This window comes from Dermacentor albipictus, chromosome 6, assembly GCF_038994185.2.
Source record: "Dermacentor albipictus isolate Rhodes 1998 colony chromosome 6, USDA_Dalb.pri_finalv2, whole genome shotgun sequence".
NCBI classification, from domain to species: Eukaryota; Metazoa; Arthropoda; class Arachnida; order Ixodida; family Ixodidae; genus Dermacentor; species Dermacentor albipictus.
This window is the reverse complement of record NC_091826.1, coordinates 28,524,257-28,547,500: the sequence shown is the minus strand read 5'-3', so window position 1 is coordinate 28,547,500 and position 23,244 is coordinate 28,524,257. Positions and strand designations below refer to the sequence as shown.

Genomic DNA, 23,244 nt, shown 5'->3' with positions numbered 1-23,244 from the left:
TCATGATGAGTTCCAAACCTTGTATTAGGTTCGGAACTACCGACCGGTATCACGGACGTCAACTACAAGGCCTAACAAATGCTCGGAGGAGAACTGAGCCTTACCGTGCCTCGGATCACTCGGGAATCGCTTATGGCCACAAGTATGCAACGTCCGGCGCTTCCGGCGCGAACAATTACTAATGTTCTCGGCAAGTCTGTGCTGCTCTTTTCCTAACAGCCTCGCTGGTTCCAGAACAGCTCCCTCGCATACGCTTAGCACTCTCGTCAAATATTTACCCTTCCCAACGCGATCAGCCACGCCGTATCCCTGCAGATGTCCGTTCTCGACGTTTCCCTCTTCGCGCACGAAGAAGCCACGAAAAATAAGCTTTGCGGAGCGGCACATGCCTGTGAATATCCAAGCACGGGCGCCGGACTTATAATGTGGCAGCTAAACCACTCCCAGGTGCGTGGTCAAATGTCTTTTCCTGTTATATATATATTGCCGTTTCGTTGATAGATAGATGCGTGATGTACTGGGTGCGTTTACCTGCGTCGAGGCCGTAGCGTGAATAGCGGCCTTTGACGCCAATTCGCAAGAAAGCAGAATCTGTGCTTCAGAAAGCGACTCACCCTCCGAGGGTGCGTAGCGACCGCTAGAAAATTCGGGAACCGAAGCAGCACCGGCGCACTTTTGTGGTTGTCGTTGCCGGTCGATCGGGACTCGCTTCGCCACAACGTCGTCCCACAAGTGGTGAACCGCGGACGTGACCCGAACACGCTATGTTCTAAGAAAAGTGTGACGTTGCGAGGATGCATCCAACTATACGACGCTAATTGCAAGGTGGCTCGACGGGTCGAAGTGTGTAATGCGCGGGGAACTTAAGAGACGAGGTCTTTCAGCGGCGACACTTTACAACAGCTTCTAACGCGTATTGTTTTTTTTTTGGACGATTGCCAAAGTGCCGGGACAGTGTAGTACGTATCTCGCACTCTCTCGAATGTCCGCGAGAAGGACAAACTGGTCCTTCCACGCTCAGCATGGCAGTGAAAAAAAATATATTACAGCAGGCCCTTTGAAACCATGCGAAGGTAGAGCAAGGTTGTCTGAAAAGGCGATTTTTCTGCTTGATAATTTCATTAGTATGAACTCGGAAATAAACGTTTCTGGGCGCTGACGCATAGACGGACTTCCCTGCGATTGATTTAGTGACGTTGCTTCTTACATAAAAAGAGAGATTATATTGTGCGACCGACTGTGGCTCTGTGACGGAGATCACTGCGTGCAGTTGTAGATCTCTTTGTGACATTGTAGGTCACTGTGTGGCGCGTTGTGTGTTGCAGAATCGGGCAGAGATGTTCTCAAATTAGTCCTCTCTCTTTTGGTGCCATCGTTTGTGAACCCGTTTCCTTGCCCCCAGCTATATAGCATAGCCAGCAGCAGATCTCTGGTCAAGCAACTTGCCATTTATTTTTATCTCTCTCTCTCTCACCCCTTTTCAAAATATAACAAAGAAAGCTACTTCTCATGCAGTGCAATAGAGAGGGCTGGCTGACAAATCTTCATTTACATCTTGTTTATATGTCATTTTGTATCATATATCACGCCACACGTTTATGTCCCGTTCAAATGTGTGATGGAGGCCTAGCTGTTTGAAGGACGCGCCTTTTCTTGGTTTTGATGTTGTGGAATCTCGTTCTCTATAGTTTTTCTGCGCATGTAGAAGCACGTGCACTTTTTTCACTTTGTCCCCGTCTTTCAGAAATATACCTTCAGTGACAGCAAGCGCTCGTGGTGCGTTCACTCCCTTCGCTCTTTGTCTGGTTTCAGAGTTAAATGTTCGACGTGAATCAACACTAAGGTTCTCAGTCCACTCTCTTTATCAATAAATAAGTGGGTGAGTTTGCTAAACGTAATGACAGGTATGACGCGCCTAATATGCGGAGACAGAAGAATAGAACAAGAGTGATATACACAAAGCTCAAGAGTCGGGCTCATTGATGAGATCGCATCGTTTCCCGTTACTCACTGTATAGATCGAGAAACACCGTGGCCGATCCGGGTAGCGAGACGTTGCTCGCGGCGACGCAGGTGATGTTCGAGTGCAGATCGCGGCGACTCAGGGGGCCCACGGTGACTAGGTTCTTCCAGCCACCGTCCGATGTCGCCACTGTTCCGCGGGCCGTCCTCAGCTGCGTGCCGTTCTGGTACCACGTGAGCGTGACGTCGTGGTCACCTGAAAAAATCACGTGACGTCGTGATCGGACTTAACTGTATACGTTGGACGAAAGCAACGTTCATCATTTGAAGACGGGAAGAAAACGGCCTTGTGAAGGTCGAGATGTGTAAAGAAAATACAGCCTACGCTGCCATCTCAGTAGCTAAAGCGATGTCACCACAAAGTCTTGGCTTCGATACGCGGCCACGGCAGGCGAGTTTAGATGGTGGGGAAATGCCAAAAGATACGTGTACTTGACTTTAGGTGCACGTTACCAAAGCACAGGTGATCAAAATGCGCAGCCCCTCAGCTGCGCCATATCTAATAGTGCGTTGCGTAAACTTGGGATGTTAAGCCCCAGAAATGGGTCAGTCAATTAACCATATAGGGAACAGCATAGCGCGAGGGAAGATCATACGTCGGTTCCTCAGTGCAAGATTGAAGCATGCTCTACCATGTTGTCCTCGTTTGCGTACTAACAGTACTGCGGTTCCAAAACATCATGGCTGCTTTCGTGTGTCCCAGCACTTGTTTTCAATGTCGTAGATCAATGAGCTACTGCATGCTTACCGAGATCTGTAGTTTGTCCCAACGTTGTTTGTCCTCTTAATGTGCAAGTTATTTTCAGGCTGGAGGCCACCCGCTATTCAGTCGGCTCTGCAAGACTGCTGGGGACGCTATCGATTTAGTTTTCCGAGTAATTATTACTGTAGATCGCCAATTATTGTATTTTAGGTACAAACAAGTGCGGACCTGCCAAATCCCCAACAGCGGTAGGGGGAAGGGAGCAGCAGTGTATAGGAACTTTATGAGAGCACAGTTTACAAATAAAGGCTCATAAGGTGACAGTGTGGACGTAGACATGGTTAATAAAACTCCTTATTATTAGTGCGGTTGTGTAACAATGTGTACTCATGCGCCGTTTATTGAAGTGCGTTCAATATGAGATAACCTTTGTTCTTTAATCTTCACTTGGCGATATAGTACATGCAGGTTTCGTTCGCAATAAGCTTAGAACTATAAAGAACATCCAGTATATGTGAAACGGTGAGAGTAGCTATCCAGTGTTACGCCACTTCTGCTATATCTTACAATTTTCCATTCCTATTTTCTTTTCTCGCTCTCTGTCTCTTCTTATTTTTTGTGGGGCTGAGACAAATCGTGTTAACATTTATTTTCTAGCGCATGCTCTCTGCATAAACCCACTAATAACGCTACAGAAAGAAAGAAACTGGTAACGGTAATCAATAGACGTGGAATTGCAGCACGGAGGAGTAAGATAACAACTAAGCTGCTCGCTGTCTTAACAAATGGCTTCATGGGAAGTCTGTCGCGTCTCTATTGGCTTGCTGGTTTGCTCAGTAAGCTGTCTGTTCAACTACAACCGAATGTAATTCATGTTCTTTTTTTCTGAGAAGTTCTACGCAACCAAACCCTTACTTCATATTCCATCAGCGAATAATTCAAACATGGGTGGTTTCATACTAAGGAAGCGTGCACATCTGCAGGTTGTACCTACACGTTTCTATTTCGCAGGTCAGTCGCACGGCCTCTCCCTCGGCGTACGGTCCAGCGATGTCCTTGAGCGTCGCCCCACTGGCGTCTTTGATGAGCGGAGGGCATGCCTGTGCTGTTGAAAATGACAAGCCATACAAATTTCACTAAGTCAGCGAGCTTCAAATATATATATATATATATATATATATATATATATATATATATATATATATATATATATATATATATATATATATATATATATATATATATATAGGCCGGCTATGATGTTAACCGTTCGAGAACGGGCGAAATATTTGTCGCGCCATGGCTATGGTTTAGCCACTGCACTATTTATGTTGGTCACTTGACGAGAACAACAAACAACTGTGCTAACAATGACGACGATGGCTACAACAGCAAAACACACTCCAAATACACTTTCTTCTCTGACTGAGACGACTGCAGTTTTATTTTTTCTCAACGGAAAACAGAAAGAATTACGCTATTAAATACCTATCGACTGTTTCTAAACCAAAATTTGCATTGCAATCATGGTTGTCTTCTTTCATCGGCTTAGCTTTCGTCGTGTAACTCGGCTGGAGAAAAGTATAAGGGATCACAACTGTAGGCGGAAGATGAGTGAATACGTGGCCTAACGAAAACCGAAGCAAAACGCCTGTAACAAGCAAGTTCCATATATAGCAAGCCATATTTTTGTACCACCGCGTATAGTTCTAATGACATAAAACAAACGAACTCAAGTGACGGAGCTCCTGAATGCACGCCGCGTGAATGGCAGGAGGAGGAGGAATAAACTTTTATTGCAGAACCAGCACTTTATGGTGGCCGGGCCTACGCCTCCCACGAAGGGACGTCGAGGGCTTGCCTCGCCGCCGCCTCGCGGGCGTGCTGGGTCGCCCAGGTTTGGTCGTCGAGGGTGGAGCTCCGCAGAGCCTCATGCAACCTCGCCGAGAGAGTCGTGGTGTTAGTCTGTGCGTACTGTGCTGGGCACTCCCATAGCATATGCGAAAGCGTAGCCGGGTGAATTCCACAGCACCGGCAGTTGGGGGTAGTGTAGACGTCCGGAAATATAAGGTGGAGGCGGGCGGGTGAAGGGTACGTGTTTGTTTGTAGTAGACGCAGGGTGGTAGCCTGCGCCCGGCTGAACTTTGGGTGAGGCGGGGGGAAGATTCGGCGTCTCAGGTAAAAGGCCTTAACAAGATCGTTATAAGTTGTCAGACTGTCCCTGGTGTCCAACTCATCTCCAGTGACTCCGGCGCGGTTGACTAGGCCTCGCGCAATGGAGTGGGTGACCTCGTTGAGATTGGGGAGGTGTGGGTGGACAGGGCCCGCATGGGCCGGGATCCATGTTAGGGAGATGATGTTGTCTTCAGAATGTGGTGCCTGGCAGAGGATGCGAAGAGCTTGGGGACAAATACGCCCTTTGCTGAAGTTAATAACGGCTGAGCGAGAGTCACACACTATGGTGTGACAGGTGGGATCTAAAGTGGCCAGGGCGATGGCCACTTCTTCAGCCGTCTCTGCAGTGGGGGTAGTGACGCTGCAGGCATGGTGTAGGGCTCCATCACGTGTGGCAACGGCCACAAATCGTGTGCCATGGGAGTATCGGGCTGCATCAACAAATGTGACGCCAGGTACGTTGGCAAGGGCTTTTATGATAGCTCCGGCCCGAGCTTGGCGCCGGGCCCTGTTATATTCAGGGTGCATATTCCTAGGGATAGGGTCTATGTAGATCCAGCTACGGATGTCGGTCGGGATCGGTTGTTTGGGGCCCTGTTGCTGATGGTAGGTGAAGCCAAGCGTGGACAGAATAAAGCGCCCCGTTTCAGTATGGGTGAGCCGTTCAAGCTGAGAGCGTTGTTGGGCTTCAATGAGTTCGGAAAGGTTGTTGTGAACTCCCAGTTGGTTGAAGAGTTCAGTGCTGGTGCAATGTGGGAGACCAAGTGCTTGCTTGTAGACCCCTCGTATGAGGGTGTCGAGCTTGTTCTGCTCAGCCCGGTACCAGTTGAGGTACGCAGCAACGTAGGTGATGTGGCATATGACAAAGGATTGGACGAGTCGGAGAAGGCTTTCTTCTTTGAGTCCTCCTCGACGGTTAGATATACGTTTAAGAAGTCGTAGGGTGTTTTGAGATTGGGCACAGATCTTGTTGAGAGCCAAGGCGTTGGAGCCGTTGGTAGAGATGGTGAGACCAAGAACCCGGATACTAGGGACGTTTGGGATAGGACTGCCATCTTGAAGGCGTAGGGTGATGGCGTCACAGGGTCGGTGATCAGATTGGTGTTTGGGAGGGCGACCCCGCTGAATGGGCTTGTATAGCAGAAGCTCCGATTTAGCCGGCGAACAGCGCAGTCCAGTCCCTTGGAGATAGGCTTCAACCGTGTCAATCGCCGTTTGGAGGGCCGATTCCACTTGACCATCACTGCCTCGGTACGACCAGATGGTGATGTCGTCGGCGTAGATGGTATGGTTGATATTGTCGACTTGCTGTAGCTGCTTGGCAAGGCCAATCATGACTAAGTTAAAGAGCATGGGAGAGATAACGGAACCTTGCGGGGTGCCTTTGCTGCCAAGGGGAAGCTGGTCTGATCGTAAATCCCCGGCCGAGTGAATGGCACAAAGCTTCATTTTTTTTTTCTGAACATGGCACGCACTGTCTTGCCATAATTTGTGGCGATCAGGATCGGCATGTCTCTCGAATGTCCCAAACGGCATAATTACCCGGAAGACACATCTGTATAAAATGAGTTTCTGATTGGTCTCTGGTAGAATGCCTCCTTCGAAGTGTACGAAAGTATTGTTAACACTTTCTTGTTTTTTTCTGTTTCAGTTCTCGCTCAATGACGGGAAGTTTTGTATAACCTCTCGTCATACATTTTTTACATGCTTTAGACTCTGACTACTATATACAGCGGCCAGAAAATACTGAGGCCGAGCACGCTGTAAATAATGGAACGCATTACATCTGGGTCATTAGCAGTCCCTCATACGCGAGGTTTTTCAATTACCCGTGGAGTAGCAGCAGTATTGCTGCGTTAAATATCTCACTGCGTTTTCATCTATCCGTTCAGCATTTTTCGTATTGGTAAAGTACGTTCTAATTTTCCAGGTTCGGTGATTGCTTCCGCTTGAGCGCAGTGTGATCAGTATTTTCTGATGAAGAATTAAGCAGTATCGAGCACCCGCTATAAAATTCTACGTCATCTCGATTAGCCTGTTGCAGGAATATTTTTCAAGATGACGTCAGCACCCGCATGCGGCTTGCACGCCAAAAATTAAATGGTGTAGCTAAAGAACTGATGAATGAATGAATGAATTATTCACTAATTAGTTAATACCAACCTCTTTTCTTTTGTTGAGGGATTACTTAAAATATTCGCGGATGCACGCAGTACATTTTCAATTAAAAGCAGGCATCTATAGCTTTTATGACATAATTTTAAAAGGTACATTATGGCACAACAGCCAACGGAACGCCAGATTTGCAGGAGAAAAAAAATGAATGTTTGCGAAGCCAGGGAATCTATCTGCGTATTCAAAGTGTGAAGTCCTAGCAATTACTGTGACATCCACAGTGATTCAATACATCAGGTTTGTCACTTTTTGACACTACAAAAAATCGTATTTGTATTAGACCCTGTGTCCCGGACGCTTTCGGGGCCGGCTGCACGCGTCTCATATGTTGCGTTCGCCTGTTTGTGGACACCTGTTACCATAGCAACACCGGACTACATTTAGGTTCAGCTTATGACACGGGAATCAAATTACGTGGAGACAAGCGCAGCTCAATAACAGGGAGAAGTGACAAATGATCCCACTGAAACAAATTAACTTACTTCCGCATAAAAGCACAGTTAATTATCGGTTATTTGCTTACCCGCGATGAAAAAACGGCCAACTCGTAAGGAAAGACGCCGCAAGACAAATACGATAAACTCGGGCGCCAGTAAACAAATGAACCGATGAAGATGATAATGTGTTTTGCGCGGGATATAATCATGGAAATTTTTCAATTAATCTCCCAGGACAATAAGCGCGCACTCAAGGGTCCAATATTCATATTATTGAACGCACGCTATCGCAGCAGGTTCAACGATATGTTGTAAAAGCAGGTTTAAAGCAGTAACAGGCTTTGTCGTTCAACTCTGCGAATTTTAATTATTTTATCAGCGCCTTTCCTTAGCGTGTGCCTTCGTGGCTGAATCAAACACGAAAGGGAACCTGGAATAAAATTGTTCTGGTGTAGCAAAATCTTATTTACTATGTGTGCCATATTTTTGTTCCCGTTTCTCGTACAGACAAATTTGCCTTTCGTTAAACGTTCGGGTACATCATCACATTGTATGGTTTTATGCACTTTCTTTAGAGTTACTAAAGGAAGAAAATCTATGTGGTTGTTTTTGTGAGATAATCCATGGATCAAGTATTTATTTGTTTTTATTAAGGGGATGAAACCTGTCGCCTAAGATTTTTTATATAGTGAGGTTCGTATTGTATGTGCTGTTTTATGGAAGACTCGTATGCATAAATGCATTTTGGCATGCCGTGTAATGAAATAAGCGGTCTAGTTAATTGACGTAATAGCAGTATGTTAAGTGGAAAAGGTGCACAATCGAGCGTGGCATATAATGGTTAAAATCGATTAGGTTTGGACGTCTGCGTCTGTAGGGTGGATTGGTTGGCCTCTGTGCTGGGGCAATCGGTAATCATTATACGGAAGGTAAAAAGCCTCTCAACAACTCTCAGCAATTTCTCGTTGAGAGAAATGAAGGTTGCGGCCGAGGAACACAATTGACTCTAAGTGAACTGAAAAAAGTAATAATAATGGAGTTAAAAAGAACGTGATTCGCTATCCCAAGCTCGGTTTAAAACTGCAGTTTATATTGTTTAATTACTCATGTGAATAATTCCAGCTTAACTGGCGTACGGCAGAAACGACGCTTCATTTATGTTTCCTATGTACTTACCATATCTGTTCGCCAAGCAAGCAGTATGAGCAGGAGGGAATAAAACACTCTTCCCGTTTCAGAAGAGTAGGGAAGCCGTCTTATCGGCAGTTTTTGTAATGCAATTTGGGCTCTCCGAATCATTCCGATTGGACCATTTGTACTTTAGAAATGCAATGTTATGCTCTGTCGTCATTAATGTGACACAACTTCGCGGTGAATCCAATGGAGTAGCCGTAACCGATCGATTAGTCAAGTCATAGGTCCCACGGCTCTACCAAAGCTACGATAGAGGTCGTTGTTCCATTAATGCGATTATGTTCCTCCACTGATTGCCGTTTATCGAACACGGAGGCCATTATTGTTATTCGAATACGCCCCTCTCGGAACACAACCGCATGCTCGCCGAAGTCGCTCCATCGCGACACCTCGTGTTCCACGCGTCAACGTTAAATCCACGCATTTACGACCACGAACTCGGATCCGCAAATTCACAGCCGCATATTCGCGACCGCAGATTCACGGTGGTGAACTCGAAGTGGCTTCCGAAGTAGTAATATCACACTGGCCCGTGCCGACAACACCGGATGTTTTCCGAGCAAAGAATCCTCGAACGCTACCGGAAATTCAACCATTTCCTACCGGAAATGGTTGAAAGGGGCTATTGAACTTTCTACGCTGGAGGGGTCTGTTAGATAGAGTTTGGTACTTATTTACAAGTCTCTCTCACCCCCTGTTTCTTTTCTCGAACGTTTGCTTTCTTTCTGGACTATTATTTCCCTCTTTTATTTTCTCCTTACCGCTTCCCCAGTTTAGGTTAGCAAACCGGAAGCTTCTCTTTCTGTTGACCTCCCGGCCTTTCCCGTTGCATTTCTGTCTCCCACACAGAGTTCTCGTACAGCATGCATGCGAGAGGTTTTCATAGCAAAAAAACCCCGCAAGAACTGCTTCTTTAGTACGCACGTGTAAAACAACCTGACAAAACAGATGCTTTAGAAAAACGGAGGCATCCAAGTGATGGGACTTGTTATAGTACACAAGAGAAAAACTCCCTGCACAGAACGAGACGACGACGTCTCCTGTAAAATTGCTTTCACCGCACGTCCCCGACTGCGCTTCTGCCTCGCGTTATAAGCTCTTCGCTTTCTATGCCTGTATACTTGCCTTTATACGTGTCTTTCGATGGTGAATAGCCCTATCACCGTTTCCGCCTTTCATGGGAGCGCGGCTGAAGCCCCAGCGATAAATTCCGCTTTGACAGCATCGATTACTCTGCCTCAGCCAAAGCAGTGGATACTCTTGGCGCGGGTTATCATATATTTTCGCTTTCCGAAGCAATATTATTCACCTCGCGGTTTTCGCTTGCGTGTGTGTAAAAGGCTTCAAAGCGCGGCACCGCAAAAAAAAAAAAAGAAAAAAATATGGAAGTCTCCGTGTAACACATGGCTTCGTTTGTCAGAGAAACGATGCGACTTTCGCCCGTGAAGGAACCCGACCGAAGGCTGCGCAGTTTCTTCCCAACGCGAGGTTGTGGGCTTAGAGGAACATTTCAATAAGCGTGCAGTATTGAGAGAGAGCTGGAGCTGAAGTGAATATTAGAGTGGCGCTTGAGCGAATCAAGCTGTACGTTTTTGCTGAAGTACTGCGCTCGGTTGTTTTGCTGTACTACGCTGTGGATATGTGCGCTGCAGAATGGCGACACAGAGAACTCGCGCAGATTTACCTTGAGTAAAGTGTGCACGCATGTTTTAGTCAATAGGCTGTGAAGTGGTCAGTGATTTCGTCATTGTAGCTTTTGTGATAGCACCCTAGAGGCGGAAGGAAGGAAGGAAGGAAAAAGTGGAGAAGGAAAGGTAGGGAGGTTAACCAGTATGGCTTAACCGGTTTGCTACCCTACACATGGGAGAGGGATGGGGGAGATTAAAGATGGGGAAGGGGGAGAGGGAGAGAGAGCACATATCACAGCACACACACATCGTCCGTTGGAGTCCATCATTCTGGCATGGTACGCGACGTCACTCTCACAGCCGCTTGTCCAATCCCGTCTCTTTCAAAAACCGAAGTAGTCCCTTTGTCGCCTTCACCTGCGATATCTTCTGTCGGCGGCATGTGAAAATCGTGTCGAGCGACAATGGTCTACTGTCAAGGCGCGCTAGAACAGATGCCAGGGACTGTCGCTGAACGTTATAGTCAGGACAGTCGCACAGAACATGTTCCAGCGTCTCCTCGCAAAGACAGGCATTACAGAGATTGGTGTCGGCCATTCCAATGCGGAAGGAGTAAGATTTGGTGAAAGCCACCCCCAGCCATAAGCGATAAAGCAGGGTCGCCTCTCTTCGACGCAGTCCAGTTGGCATATAGAGATGCATCAAAGAGGGCAGGTGGTATTGACGGTTGCTCTGGGTGGTCTGGCTGTTTGGTGTGCACCATAGTGATCTCATGTGCAAGCACTCGAAGTCTGCTAGCTGCGTCCGATCGTGAAAGCGGTATGGCCTCTTCGTGTGCGTCTTCAAGAGCTGCCCGAGCGGCATTATCGGCGTCTTCATTTCCAGTGACGCCGCAGTGACTTGGCAGCCACTGAAACGTCACATGGTGTCCTTTCTCCTGTGATGTATGGAGTAGGCATCTAATATCGAATACGAGCTGTTCGAATGGCCCGCGATGCAGAGCTGATAGTACAGATTGTAGGGCTGCCTTTGAATCGCTGAAGATTGACCATTGCCGAGGTGGCTCCCGATTGACGACACGAAGTGCAGCGCGAAGAGCAGCTAGTTCAGCAGATGTCGATGTTGTTGGGTGGTCAGTCCTAAAGCTGATGGTAATAGCTTTTGCTGGGACAACCACAGCACCGGACGAACACTGGATGTTTGTGGAACCATCGGTATAAATGTGTTCCCTGTCCGCGTACCTCTCGTGCAGAAGAAGCAGAGACAGTTGTTTGAGCACAGGCGACGACAGTTCAGACTTTTTTCCGATTCCTGGTACACTGAGATGGACTGTAGGGCTGATAAGACACCAAGGGGGTATCGATGGTTTAGATGCAGCGGTGAAGCCCGATGGCAGTTTGTCGTTGTATTTGATGATAGTTTTAGCGAATGATGATTGGTGCCTGTCCGAAGGTAGTGCTGCAAGGTGGTGATAGGTGGTACGTGCAAAATGTCTGATGTGCGTTCTCAGGGCTTCCACCGTAATGTGAGTTCGCATTGGATGGTCCCGAGCAATCGCAATAGTTGCCTCTGTTGAGGTGCATCTGGGCAAACCAAGGCAGACTCTGAGTGCTTGAGCTTGTGCTGCCTGCAGAACACGAATATTTGTCTTGCAGGTGTTGGTCAGTACAGGTAGACTGTATCTTAGAAAACCGAGAAAGAGAGCTCTGTAGAGTTTAAGCATTGCGTCTACTGACATCCCCCACGTCTTTCCTGCCAGGTATTGAAACAACTGGGAAGTTGCTGTCAGGCGCCGTTTCATGTAGGCCACGTGCGGGCTCCAACAGAGGTCTCGGTCAATTATTACGCCAAGGAATCTGTGGGTACGGACATAGGAAATAGTCCGCCCATTGATTGAGATGATATAAGGCGTCATCGGTTTGCGAGTAAATGCTACTAGTGCGCATTTTTCTGGTACCCTAGAGGCGGCGTATAGGCTTTCCCTAGGGACTTAATATTCCGTTGCCTTTCAGTGAAGACGTGGAGTCGTCACATAAAAGACTGTACTCATTAACTCTGCAGTTTACTGGGCTGTATGTTCATAGACCTTGCGCGTAGTGAGAGAGCTAGAACTAGTGTTGCCTTATTTAGGATAAAATATCTAGGTCTACTTATAACTGGGTTGGTTTACTCGTAGAGTGACTGATGACTCATTCATTCATTCAATCGTTTATTGTGGCATGAAAACTTTTGATAACAAATAACTCTCTGGCTACTACACAATAGGAAGCTTTGTACGAATGAAAGTGTCAGGAAAGGTGAAATGAATTTTTACATTTGTTAAGCTATTAACTACAGCACGCGGAGTAGTTAGCGAAGACTTCCTTCGCCGAAGCGTTACCCAAAAATACCGTGCAGTGTATAGGTACGGAGGCCTTGTCTTCGGCACCCTAATATTGCGGCCGGTTGAAATTATGACACGTGCTATAGCGACAAAGCAATCATTTAATTATGTAGTCAGTATATGATATACTTATTACCGTAGGAAACATGGTTTTTGTTTTCACGTGCATTTGTTCTCCATACACGCATGAACAACATATAGATCTGACAAAAAAAAGAAAAAAAAGTGAGGAGCGAGCTTAGAGAAAAGTGACGCGCTATTCTATAAGAACAAGAAAAACGACGAACAAAATCTGCGGGTACTTCTCACTGTTGGTTCGAGAACCTTGCACTATTTCCTGTATTCGCGACTTTCATGGCCCAGTATTTTGTGTTATTCAAGACGATTACTTGTTTTAAACCTACATATATTTCTATGTGGGGAGGAAATATAATAAAAACACTTTGACACTATTTCCTGCCAAATTGGTGGCTTTCTATAAAAAAGTTAAGCTGGAGTACATAAAAAAATTTTATAGCCTAACATTCTGCGCGTGTGTGTGTTTGCGTATATCTTTTGTTTTTACCGGAAAGCTGATGCGCATTAACTTATAGTAAGTATAAAGCAGCTGTCATGGCTGGAACGAAGCTTAGATTTTGTACAGCGCGGCCCTTTTGTAATGAATTATAGTGTGGTGTTTAGTGGCACAAGGGCCAGGTATCGCCAAAAAGCACCATGCCAGTGTTAATGAGTTCGCAGTGGAGTGATGAGATCTGTGAAACATATGTGACGTGCCTGTAAAGGGGCTCAAAAATGCTCGCTGTAAATTGCGTAAAAACTACGTGTAATAACAATATGGCAATGACTAATGACGTTTACTATGAGCATTATTATGCATTGCGAGAGAATGATACTATATACAAAATATGTCTGATGGTAAAATTGGCCAGAGCACTACTGCCTCATTAGAACCCTTAAAGCAGAAGGCCCTGGAGGCAAGTGCTATACAAAACAACTATCACAGCGGCATCCTCTGGGAAGAGGATGCGCTACAAATTTATTGGGCTTATAACATGTAGGACAACATCATTCAAGAAATCGAGGACTGCTGGTTTCCGGGGTCCCTGTACGATGTTAGCAAACATGTTCAAGGGCTTAGGCGAGATTAAATCACATATTCTGTTCGCCGAGCCTTCTAGTTTCAAATTTCCTAACTATTTAACGAACAGCGCTGACTGCAATAGTTTACATAGATCGGAGGAAATGTTTCGTCATTTGCGTACTCTCTCCACGGCGCAATCGATGACAGGCAAGCTTCAAGTTGGGAGCGATAGCGTATCGATTGACAAAGAGTGGCGCTGTATATTTGCGAGTGAAATTTCTATTTACTTGTCAGTGCACGTGGCTTGGTCGATGTAGCTTCGAGGGCGCCACTGCACTATTTTTAAATTTTTGCAGACTACGAAGTCTAACTGAATTTTTTTTAACTAGTACCTCGGTAAGGTAATACTAAACGAATTAAGTGACACGCGCTTAGAGTATGTGTATTTCGTGCAAGCCTTGAACTTATAGTTATTTCTCCTGGAAACTACGGAGACACTCGAATTAGTTAAAGAGAAGCTGGAACGCACATTTCAATAAAATGAGTTTTTAGCGAATTGTAATTTTTTTTACCCCCCGAATAAGAAAATTATAGCTTAACAGGCCAGCATGCAGTCATCACTACACGCCTTATTTAACAAAAAGCAAGCCGCAGCGTCTGTGGGAAACACCGGGAGTCGGTTGACGGGCACTGATGCCGAAGACGCTTGTAACATCATCTTAGGCATTGGCGAGGTGCGTGATTTGAATGGAGAGCTCACGTGACCTCTGCATTGCCGTCTGCCTGAGCGTGCCCGAGCGTGGCTAGACTTTCCTAATCGCCGAGTAGGCACATGAAGCGCTTGCGAAATTGTGGTTTTACTTTTCAAGCGCATGCTTATGTGTTACGCCGTTTATCCCATTCATATACGTTGCCTTGAATAAAACTTCGATGGTTATTTAATGCAACTGGGAAAAACTAGACTGCCAAACGTGAATTCCACAGAGCAGTGCCCAAATATTTCCGTAGATATAAAATCGAGGCATGTAGGGCTGTGCAAGGCTGTTGATAGCCATCACAATACTTCTATATCTCACTGGGTTCATTACATAAGTAAGAGCCCTTGTATTCGAGGGCCATCTTGATGCTCTAGTGCAACTGTTGTTTCGTTTTCGTATGCCTTTATCAAAGCATAATTGCCATCGTCCACATCCGTACTTAATCAGCGTCATTATTTTAGTACCTATATATTTTACGCCATTTAGAGCGACAGTTTGTAGGCCCTTATACAGCCATGTCACACCTACCATGATGAATTCCCTGTCCACGGCATTCATAATACATCCTAATAATTACCATTTGTCATGGCGCTCTTTGGCCATAACTTGCCCTTGCGCCATTAAAAACCACATGTCATCATCATCATCATTATTACTTACGTCGTCTATTTCTCTGAGCACGACACCCCGGCACCCGCAGTTCGTGTCTAATAATCGCGCCACTCGTCTCACACGGTGTGCCAACATGCGCTTGCTGCTCATAAGCTTAATGGTATGTGCGGTGGCACGCGTGGTTGGCTACATGAAATATGTGCCAAGTGCCCACGCTCTGTCATTTATCGCTCTGTCTCATACGTGCCACTCGTGTTTTTATTCTCTTACGATCAAGTTATACTCTATTTTCGCGCTGGTTCGTAAGGCATGTTTTCTGAAGCCTTTTTTTTCTTTTGTGTCATGTGCGCCTCCGAGGTGTTTAATAACGCAAGACGTTTCCCGTGACAGCAAGTTATCCACAGTGCTAGCATCGGTTTACGCCATATTGTTTTAAGCCTCGTGTAGGTCGCATTGCTAATCACTAAAAAAGAAAAAAGAATGAACAGAGAAACTGAAGCAGATCTAACGTTATGGAACCTACGTACATCGAAGCTTTGTGTGAGTGCATGAAGAGTCGAAGCATGAGTTTGTGTTTATCGAGTGTGCGCACGAAGTCACACGGAAGGCTTAATTCAGGCATTGTGAAGAGGCTGATGCAATGGCGTCGCCGCGGCCGCAGCTGCCGGGGATTCACGGAGGCAAGCGCCATCTGGTGGTGGTGCAAGGAACCCAGCAGCGCTGACGTCGCGCGCGTCCACCGCTGCGATTGGTTGGCCTATTCGGCTAGAAAACACCCACGCAGCGCCTGCGGTCACGAAAACCCGGCGAGGTTCGTGAGGAAAAGCTTAGCTTGTAAAAGGTGCGAAAGATGGCACCCTAACGGCATGTCGTAAGAAACAAAGGGATCACCCAGGTGCGTAGTATATCTGCGTCTTCTTAGCGCACAGTCGTCAACGCGTAACCGAAACGGTGATTTAGGAGCAAGAGTGCGTACTCAAGGCAGAAAGTTTGGCTAGCCAGTGTGAGTGGTATATGTAGAGGGGAGAAGAATGGAAGCACAAAAGGAAAAGAGCCAAATGATGATAATGATGAAAAACTTTATTTATCCCTCATTAGAGGAAAGCGGACAACGGATAGAGAATGGGGATGGAACTACTCGAAGTAGGTGTCAGAGGACGGGAGCCGAACATCAACAGATTTTCCTATTACGCAGTTTGTACTTGTGAACCTGAACTTTGTATGGGAAACCTTTTATGCCGTTGATTTGCGTGGAGAGCGTTTCGTTGTTTGTTCTGCAGAATAATTTTTGCCACATGCGCGTCATACAGAGATGCTCCTTTCGAGCCAATCGAACACATCACGCATTCGTGTCAATACTTCGAGCCTTCAGCGTCAGTTACGAACAGTGAACGAGTCTTCGCCGAAAGGCACTTCGTTCTCAATTGGATTGGATTGAAGAAACTTTATTTATGCCTGCAGTTGGGCGCTCGCGCGCCCCGACGAGGGCCTACGTCATCCTCGAAGTTGCCGTTACTCGGCGCGGGTCTCCACTCGCCGTTGCCGGCTCGCTGGGTCCGTGCCTTTCGAGCGCCTCGAGGACCTGCTGGACAGCCCAGAGCTGATCGTCTCGGTCGTAGCTCTTCGCGGCTGCCTCGAGCCGCGGTGGGAGCGTTCTTGATTTAGCGTCTTCTGGATATTTAATGCAGTCCCACAAGATGTGCGTGTAGTCTGCGGTCTCCCTCCGGCAGACTGCACATATCTGTCGGATATGTCTCGGGGTACATGCGATTCATCAGTTTCGGGCTCGGTAGCGATCCGGTCTGGAGCTGTCTCAGTACTACCGCCTCCGCTCGACTCAGTCTCGGGTGCGGGGGTGGAAGAGTCCTGCGAGCCAAGCGGTAGGCCTTCGTGATTTCATTGTAATCCGTCATGCGGTCCTTGGTTCCGAACCACGTCGGACGGTCTGTCGCCGGGGCGCGGTTGGTTAGCGCTCAAAAGACCAGCGTATATTAATATCGAGAGAATGTTGTCGCAACGCTGTGCACGGAGCAGGTGCCAGGTATTGACGTTGCTGGAGCTGATAGTTCGTGTCTCTGCTTGGGCGCAGGGCTGAAGGCTGGGAACGAGGCGAACTCCTTCAGGCTCTGACTCCGTATGTTTAGCGGGAGCGAGATAGGGACGCGAGATCAGAAGAAAGCCTATGTAAGCGAGAGCGCGTGAAGCTGCACCACTCGCGTGAGTACTGCAAACACGAAGGCGCCGAGATGCCGGCGTAATTAATACGAGCAGTCTCACTCGGGCGCACATCTTTTGCCTACGCCGGTCTGTGTCGCCGCGCTCTAATTAGAGGACGAAGTGCTCCACACCGCGTTCCCTTTTTCCCTGAAGGGGCGATGAAGACACGGGATGAAGACGTCGGGTACTTCGCTCATTATGAGAGCACTCGTACGTACTGAGAACGGTACAGCAAAGTGGGAGGTATAACTGGTACGGCAGCTATCGAGCGTCGGCATTCAGAAAGCCATCCGATACGTAAGGCGAGTTCTCCTTCTGGAATGACGGGTAGCCAATCTTAGTGCAGCTATTCAAGGTTCGCGTTCAGAAAGATGACTACATAAGGCTCGTCCTGGACTGGCAGCAGAGCTGGTAGTGGCCACTGAAGGTCCGTAACGAAGAGCTCCCTCTAGGCAAGGCAAGTTCTAGACCAACTGGGAGGCAGTTTGGCAGCGGGTATTTAAACTCTGTATACACAATCATTATGCCAGCACTTACTGAGGATCCACTAACACAAACCTCTGTTTAGCTTCAGAGCCAACCTGACAGCAGCTTCCCGAAATCTGATTTCACAAAGATCTTAGGCAACGGTGATTCAGGATTGGCTGGTGGACATAGGTGCCGTTGTAACGGTTACATTATTATGTGTTTTTTTTTTTTTTGGCGCGGGGCATATTGCAAGAGCAGGCCACTCTTTACGCCAGACTAAGAGCATGTCAAAGTATGACTTCATTTCGAGAGCCATTTCACTCCGTGCTGAGTACGCTCAGTCTTTATGATCCCTATTACGAACGTATTCAATGGAAACGCACGAGGACTTCAAAAGTGGAAGTACAACATTAGAAAAGCAGTCAGACCTTCAAAATGGAGTAACTGCACGCAATTTCTCCCCAGTCCTCGGGTGATTCCTGTAACCCTTTCATCGAAGAAATAGCGCTGCGATGTGGGTTGCGGAATGGTTGGATCTGTCTGCACCTTCGACGGCGCTGTCTAGATTTCGTAGGAGGGCCGCAATACCGTGAGCGGCCAAGTTGTTCATACGACCGAATGAACTATGAAGGAATAAATTGCGAGTCTTCGCTGGAGTCAAAGCTGGCATGACCTCTTTGAAGTCAGGCGTAGTTCTTTCTTTTTTTTCTCCCTTCAACTCTCACAGTGATGCCACCCAAATTTGGTGGCGACCAATCTTGACAGCACAACTTTTCCACTTGCTCAGCGTTGACGCTTGAACAGGCAGAGGTGTTCGGAAATAGAACGCCGATATTGGTTGGCCAGCGGTGAACCTGGCATTGGTAGCGGTGCCGTTGTACACTTCTTGATGGTAATGTGCGTTCAGGCCTGATGCTGTGCGAAGTGCATATGACCTGCTCTACATGCTGTGAATATGCTTTGCAACTGCTAGTCAGGAATGTGATATCGCTACATAATTAGATGTGGAGATATGATGATGAGGATCATCATCATCATCATCATTGGTATTCGCTTTGAAATGTGGCGGCGACAAATAGTCACTTAGTCTGCTCGAGTTAATCACGGCTTGCTACATCTATCGCGATGCAGTGTTTTGCTTATCTGTACTGAGGAACGCTACATGCTAGGCTGCCCTTTAGGGGCGCTAGAAAAGTCTCTGTGATTCGTGGCGTATAGTCAATCTAGGCTTGGTCTCTGTGAGAAACTTCGTAGCCCTCCCCTTTAAAGAGGGATAAAGTTTTTCATCATCATCATCGGTAGCTCTGTCTGGATTCGGCATTTGCGGGGAGATTGGCAAACTGGTCTAATCGCTTTCGGGTGATGTGATGTCATGAGCGAATATATAAGTGCAAAAACCTTCTTCCGTATTTACCGAAAACGGAAACCTCTCGCTCTTTGGTTTGAAAAGGGCTTCAAGATGAGAACTTTAAAAGCAGGCAGGTTTAGAGGGAATGATACAATTTGTGCAAGAAGGACTATAACATATCATCATCATCAACATCACCATCATCATCATAATCATCATCATCAGCGTGGTTCCCACTGCAGGGCAAAGGCCTCTCCCTTACTTCTCCAACTACCCCGGTCACATACAAATTGTGGCCATGTCTTCCCTGCAAACTTCTTAATCTTATCCGCCCACCTAACGTTCTGCCGCCCCCTGCTACGCTTCCCTTCCCTTGGAATCCAGTCCGTAACCCTTAATGACCATCGGTTATCTTCCCTCCTCATTACATGTCCTGCCCTTGCCCATTTCTTTTTCTTGATTTCAGCTAAGATGTCATTAACTTGCGTTTGTTCCCTCACCCAATCTGCTCTTTTCTTTTATGCCTTAACGTTACACCCACCATTCTTCTTTCCGTAGCTGGTTGCACATAATATAGCCCCATTATAGATAACATATAATGGGGTCCAACAACGCTCAGCGCCATTGCTTAGCGCTAAGCACCCGTGCACGAGGTCGCGAGTGCGATCCCCAGCCGCATTACGAAGGGCGCGAAACGCGAAATTCTCGTGGGCGCAGATATTCGTGCCTGTTAAGGGACCTCAAGTCGTCGAATTTATTCCAGCACCCTTCTGTTCTGCGTCTCTCGTAGCCCCAGCTATGTTTGAATCGTTAAACGGTATGAATTAATCAGTCAACAATAATCGTACAAGCAACTAGGCAGCTGCGAATCTAATCAGTGAAAATCGGTAGTCATTCGCACCTTTCGATTACTGAGTCGTGTCTACCATGCACTGTGAAATAATTTACACCCTTAAGCGTGCCCAAGTGTGCAAAGGGTGAGAAACTGTTTTATAATTCCCAATATTAGGCCCTTAATTTCGGTGGGATGGGGCGTGTAAGGGCGATATACACGATTCCTTAATTTTAAGGGAGTAAATAATTTTACGGTTCACAGTGTTCTAAATGCTGCCGTCAGTGCTCTTTAATCGCGCGAGATTGATTGTTAGGAGGGGTGCGCCGTGCCAGCGCATGTGCTTCGCGAAAGAGCAAGAGGCTGTTTTTCGATGAGAGAAGTGCGAGAACAGCTTTCGTCGACTTGTCCAATTGTTTCCTCTCAGTGCGAGCACCGGAGCGGAAAGGGGTGTGACGGTGAGAAATGACGGCGAAAAAAATTGATTGTTCGAGACGAGCGTGGCAAAATCGTGCCGGCGACTTGGGAGGCGTTGTTTGGAGGCTCCTCCGACGAGGCTTTAATTAAAGGCAGAGCACTAGCCCTAAAACTATAAGGCACGCCGCCGCGCCCTCGTCGAATATTCGAAGTAAAATAAAAAGTTTTGGGGTCTTGGGTTGGCTGGTATACAGTGGCAACGAGGTAAGCCGCGCGTACAGCGGAGCCGGTAGGGCTGAACAAATATTGAATGTTAGTTCGGGGAATTCAGGGAACGCAGAGAACGGGCTTATACGCGCAGCGAGTTAGCGGTAATATGAAGTTTGGCGCCGTCAAACCAGGCAGGCGGATCGCGGAAGTTTTCAGATGTGTTAACCGTTGCCGAGGTGCGATAGGAAGTGAAGTATAAGAGGCGCTGTGTTCCAGTAAAGGTGACCGAGAAGTAAGAATTTGCCCATGTTCGCATGTAGTGGAAAGCTGGATAACCGAATAAACAAAAGAAAGAGCGAATGACAGGGTGAAGCAGTGTTCGTTGTAGAAGGGTTTCTTAAAATCGGGTTTAAAAGACTGACAGATAGCTCTTTCCGGATTCGGTGTATGGTGGTACATGGTCGTTCTTAAGTGGCGGTGCGATTTGTTGGCTTAATTCCGCTAACGAACGGGAATATAGCCTGTTAGAAAGGGTGCGAGGTGCTCAGCAGCTTACAACCTTCATAAAAGGACAGGTGGAGCATTGTCGCTTCATAACAAAGCAGTCCTGGATATGCGACACACTTAGCTGTCCGGTGTTGCATGTTCATGACATCGAAGGAAGTACCGTGTCAACCTTCTCTTAAATGGCTGGGTAGCCCGTTGAACTTCTTTCGTGACTGGGATAAGGGCTTGCGAATGTTGTGCAAGACCGAGAATTTCCCAGTAATCGGGATGCGTAATGTGGCGTTGAATACATCCCTGCCCTTTGCACACACCGCCCATCACCACCATCGATTGAATGGTCTAGTGAGGTCTTCAGACGGTTGTGATGTGGTGCAAGTCCTTTCTGCAGCGAAGGTTTATTCGAAAGACGCGCGAGGTTTGAAAAAAGTAGCAATCGTAACAGGCCTCACTTATCCTGACCATAAGGATAGTGCATATGTTCACAATAGAATTACAGAATTTGAGCCCAAGAATAAGGAAAGCAGGTATGTTTACAACGCAATGCAATACAATTCCAGAATTTGAGCCTAAGTATAAGGAAAGCGCATAAGCTTACGAAAGAATAAGCCTGCCTTTACCTCTCACTCCTTCGCACGCTCCATCGTGCCTGCGCTTCTGCTGAACTTGCGACACTAAATGCGTGTGGCTCGGCGTGGCATTCACGAACTCATATTCATTCCGCATTGGAATGGCCGACAGCCCTACTTGTGACACCTGCGGCTGCGAGGAGACGATTGAGCACCTCTTTTGTTTCTGTCCCCGTTACAAAGTGCCAAGAAAAGCGCTCGTGACCACGCTCGAAAAACTGGACAATCGCCCCTTTACAGAGGAAAAAGCTCTAGGACACTGGTCCAGACGGGCTTCGGCACTCGAGGCCTTAAGGGCTTTGCTGAAGTATTTAAGGACATGCGAATTGTGCGACCGCCTTTGAATGTTGTAGCGCGTAGTATCGCATTACCGTGTGAATTTTCTGGACTATGCGGTCATTATGCACAGCGTGCAGAATGAGAAATAGAAACTCTGTATACGCCTTTACATGGTGGGCGCATGATTCTGAACGTGTATAAAGAAAGTGTTAAGAGCAAAAATATTGTGCGGCGTCCGCATATGATGAGGGGTGCAAATTTCTGTAAGACCACACGCGTCAGCGAACTCGCCGCAATTTCCTTCTTTCCTTCCCTCCTCTCTCTCCCTGTGATCTTTGTTTCCCCCCCTTTCCCATTCCCCCGGTGTAGGGTAGCCAACCGGACGGTATTCTGGTTAACCTCCCTGCCTTCTACTTTTCTCTTCTCTCCTCCTCCTCCTCCCTTGCTCACGTGATTCTGGTGCCCTCTTGAGTACCGGGAATGTGCGTACTTTTTTTAAAGTACTTCGTAATTGCAAAAGTACTGTGAGCAGATCCACACCCTTGCAATTTTGTAACAATATCGCGGGAGCGGCGACTGCCTGTCGTGTCAGCGGCCTCGTAGCGGCCGAAAACGGCTGGTTAGGCGGCATTAGAGAGTTTTAGTGCGTCGCGTATTCAGACACGCGCAGGCGCATTAGGCGGTTAACTCGGTGAGCAGGGGCGTAAACGGGAGTGGCCGGAGTGGTGGCCCTCTGGTGGCGCACAGCCGAACCAGCCAAATGCGTAATTAATACGGCAGTAATCAAGCGCATTGTATCTCGCTGCTGGTGTGAATTTTCCGGCAGTCGCACAATTGTGAAGACGTTGTTTTTATCCAATATCCTTTTTTTCAAATTCGTTTACTTTATTGTTAGTTGTGTGTTTTGTTGAATGCGCTCTGCGCCACCAGGTGAATAATAATAATAATAATAATAATAATAATAATAATAATAATAATAATAATAATAATAATAATAATAATAATAATATAACGTAATTAATACTATTGATTAGAACAATACCTTTCAGAAAATGCTGAATACTATTAATCATGTACGAATGGAGAACAACGAAAAACCACAGTTCAGTTTTCCCGTCGAAACGGATATCGAACATGGATTCAGAATTAACATTGTCCACATAAACAATTGC

At 46.9% G+C, this 23,244-nt stretch overlaps 2 protein-coding genes across 3 annotated transcripts in view; one reads left to right on the top strand and one right to left on the bottom strand.

Moving 5' to 3' along the window:
* The window catches only part of LOC135905091 (A.superbus venom factor 1-like), a 312,000-nt gene that overhangs the window by 18,171 nt on the left and 270,585 nt on the right, over positions 1-23,244 (top strand). The gene's annotated exons all lie outside the window — the stretch shown is intronic.
* The window catches only part of LOC135905092 (uncharacterized), a 101,801-nt gene that overhangs the window by 12,555 nt on the left and 66,002 nt on the right, over positions 1-23,244 (bottom strand). Inside the window, exons 3-4 of the mRNA XM_065436076.1 lie at positions 3,720-3,830; positions 2,012-2,218 (exon numbers count right to left, since the gene is read on the bottom strand). Coding sequence (XP_065292148.1) covers positions 2,012-2,218; positions 3,720-3,830 — 318 coding nt within the window. The remainder of the gene's footprint in view (positions 1-2,011; positions 2,219-3,719; positions 3,831-23,244) is intronic.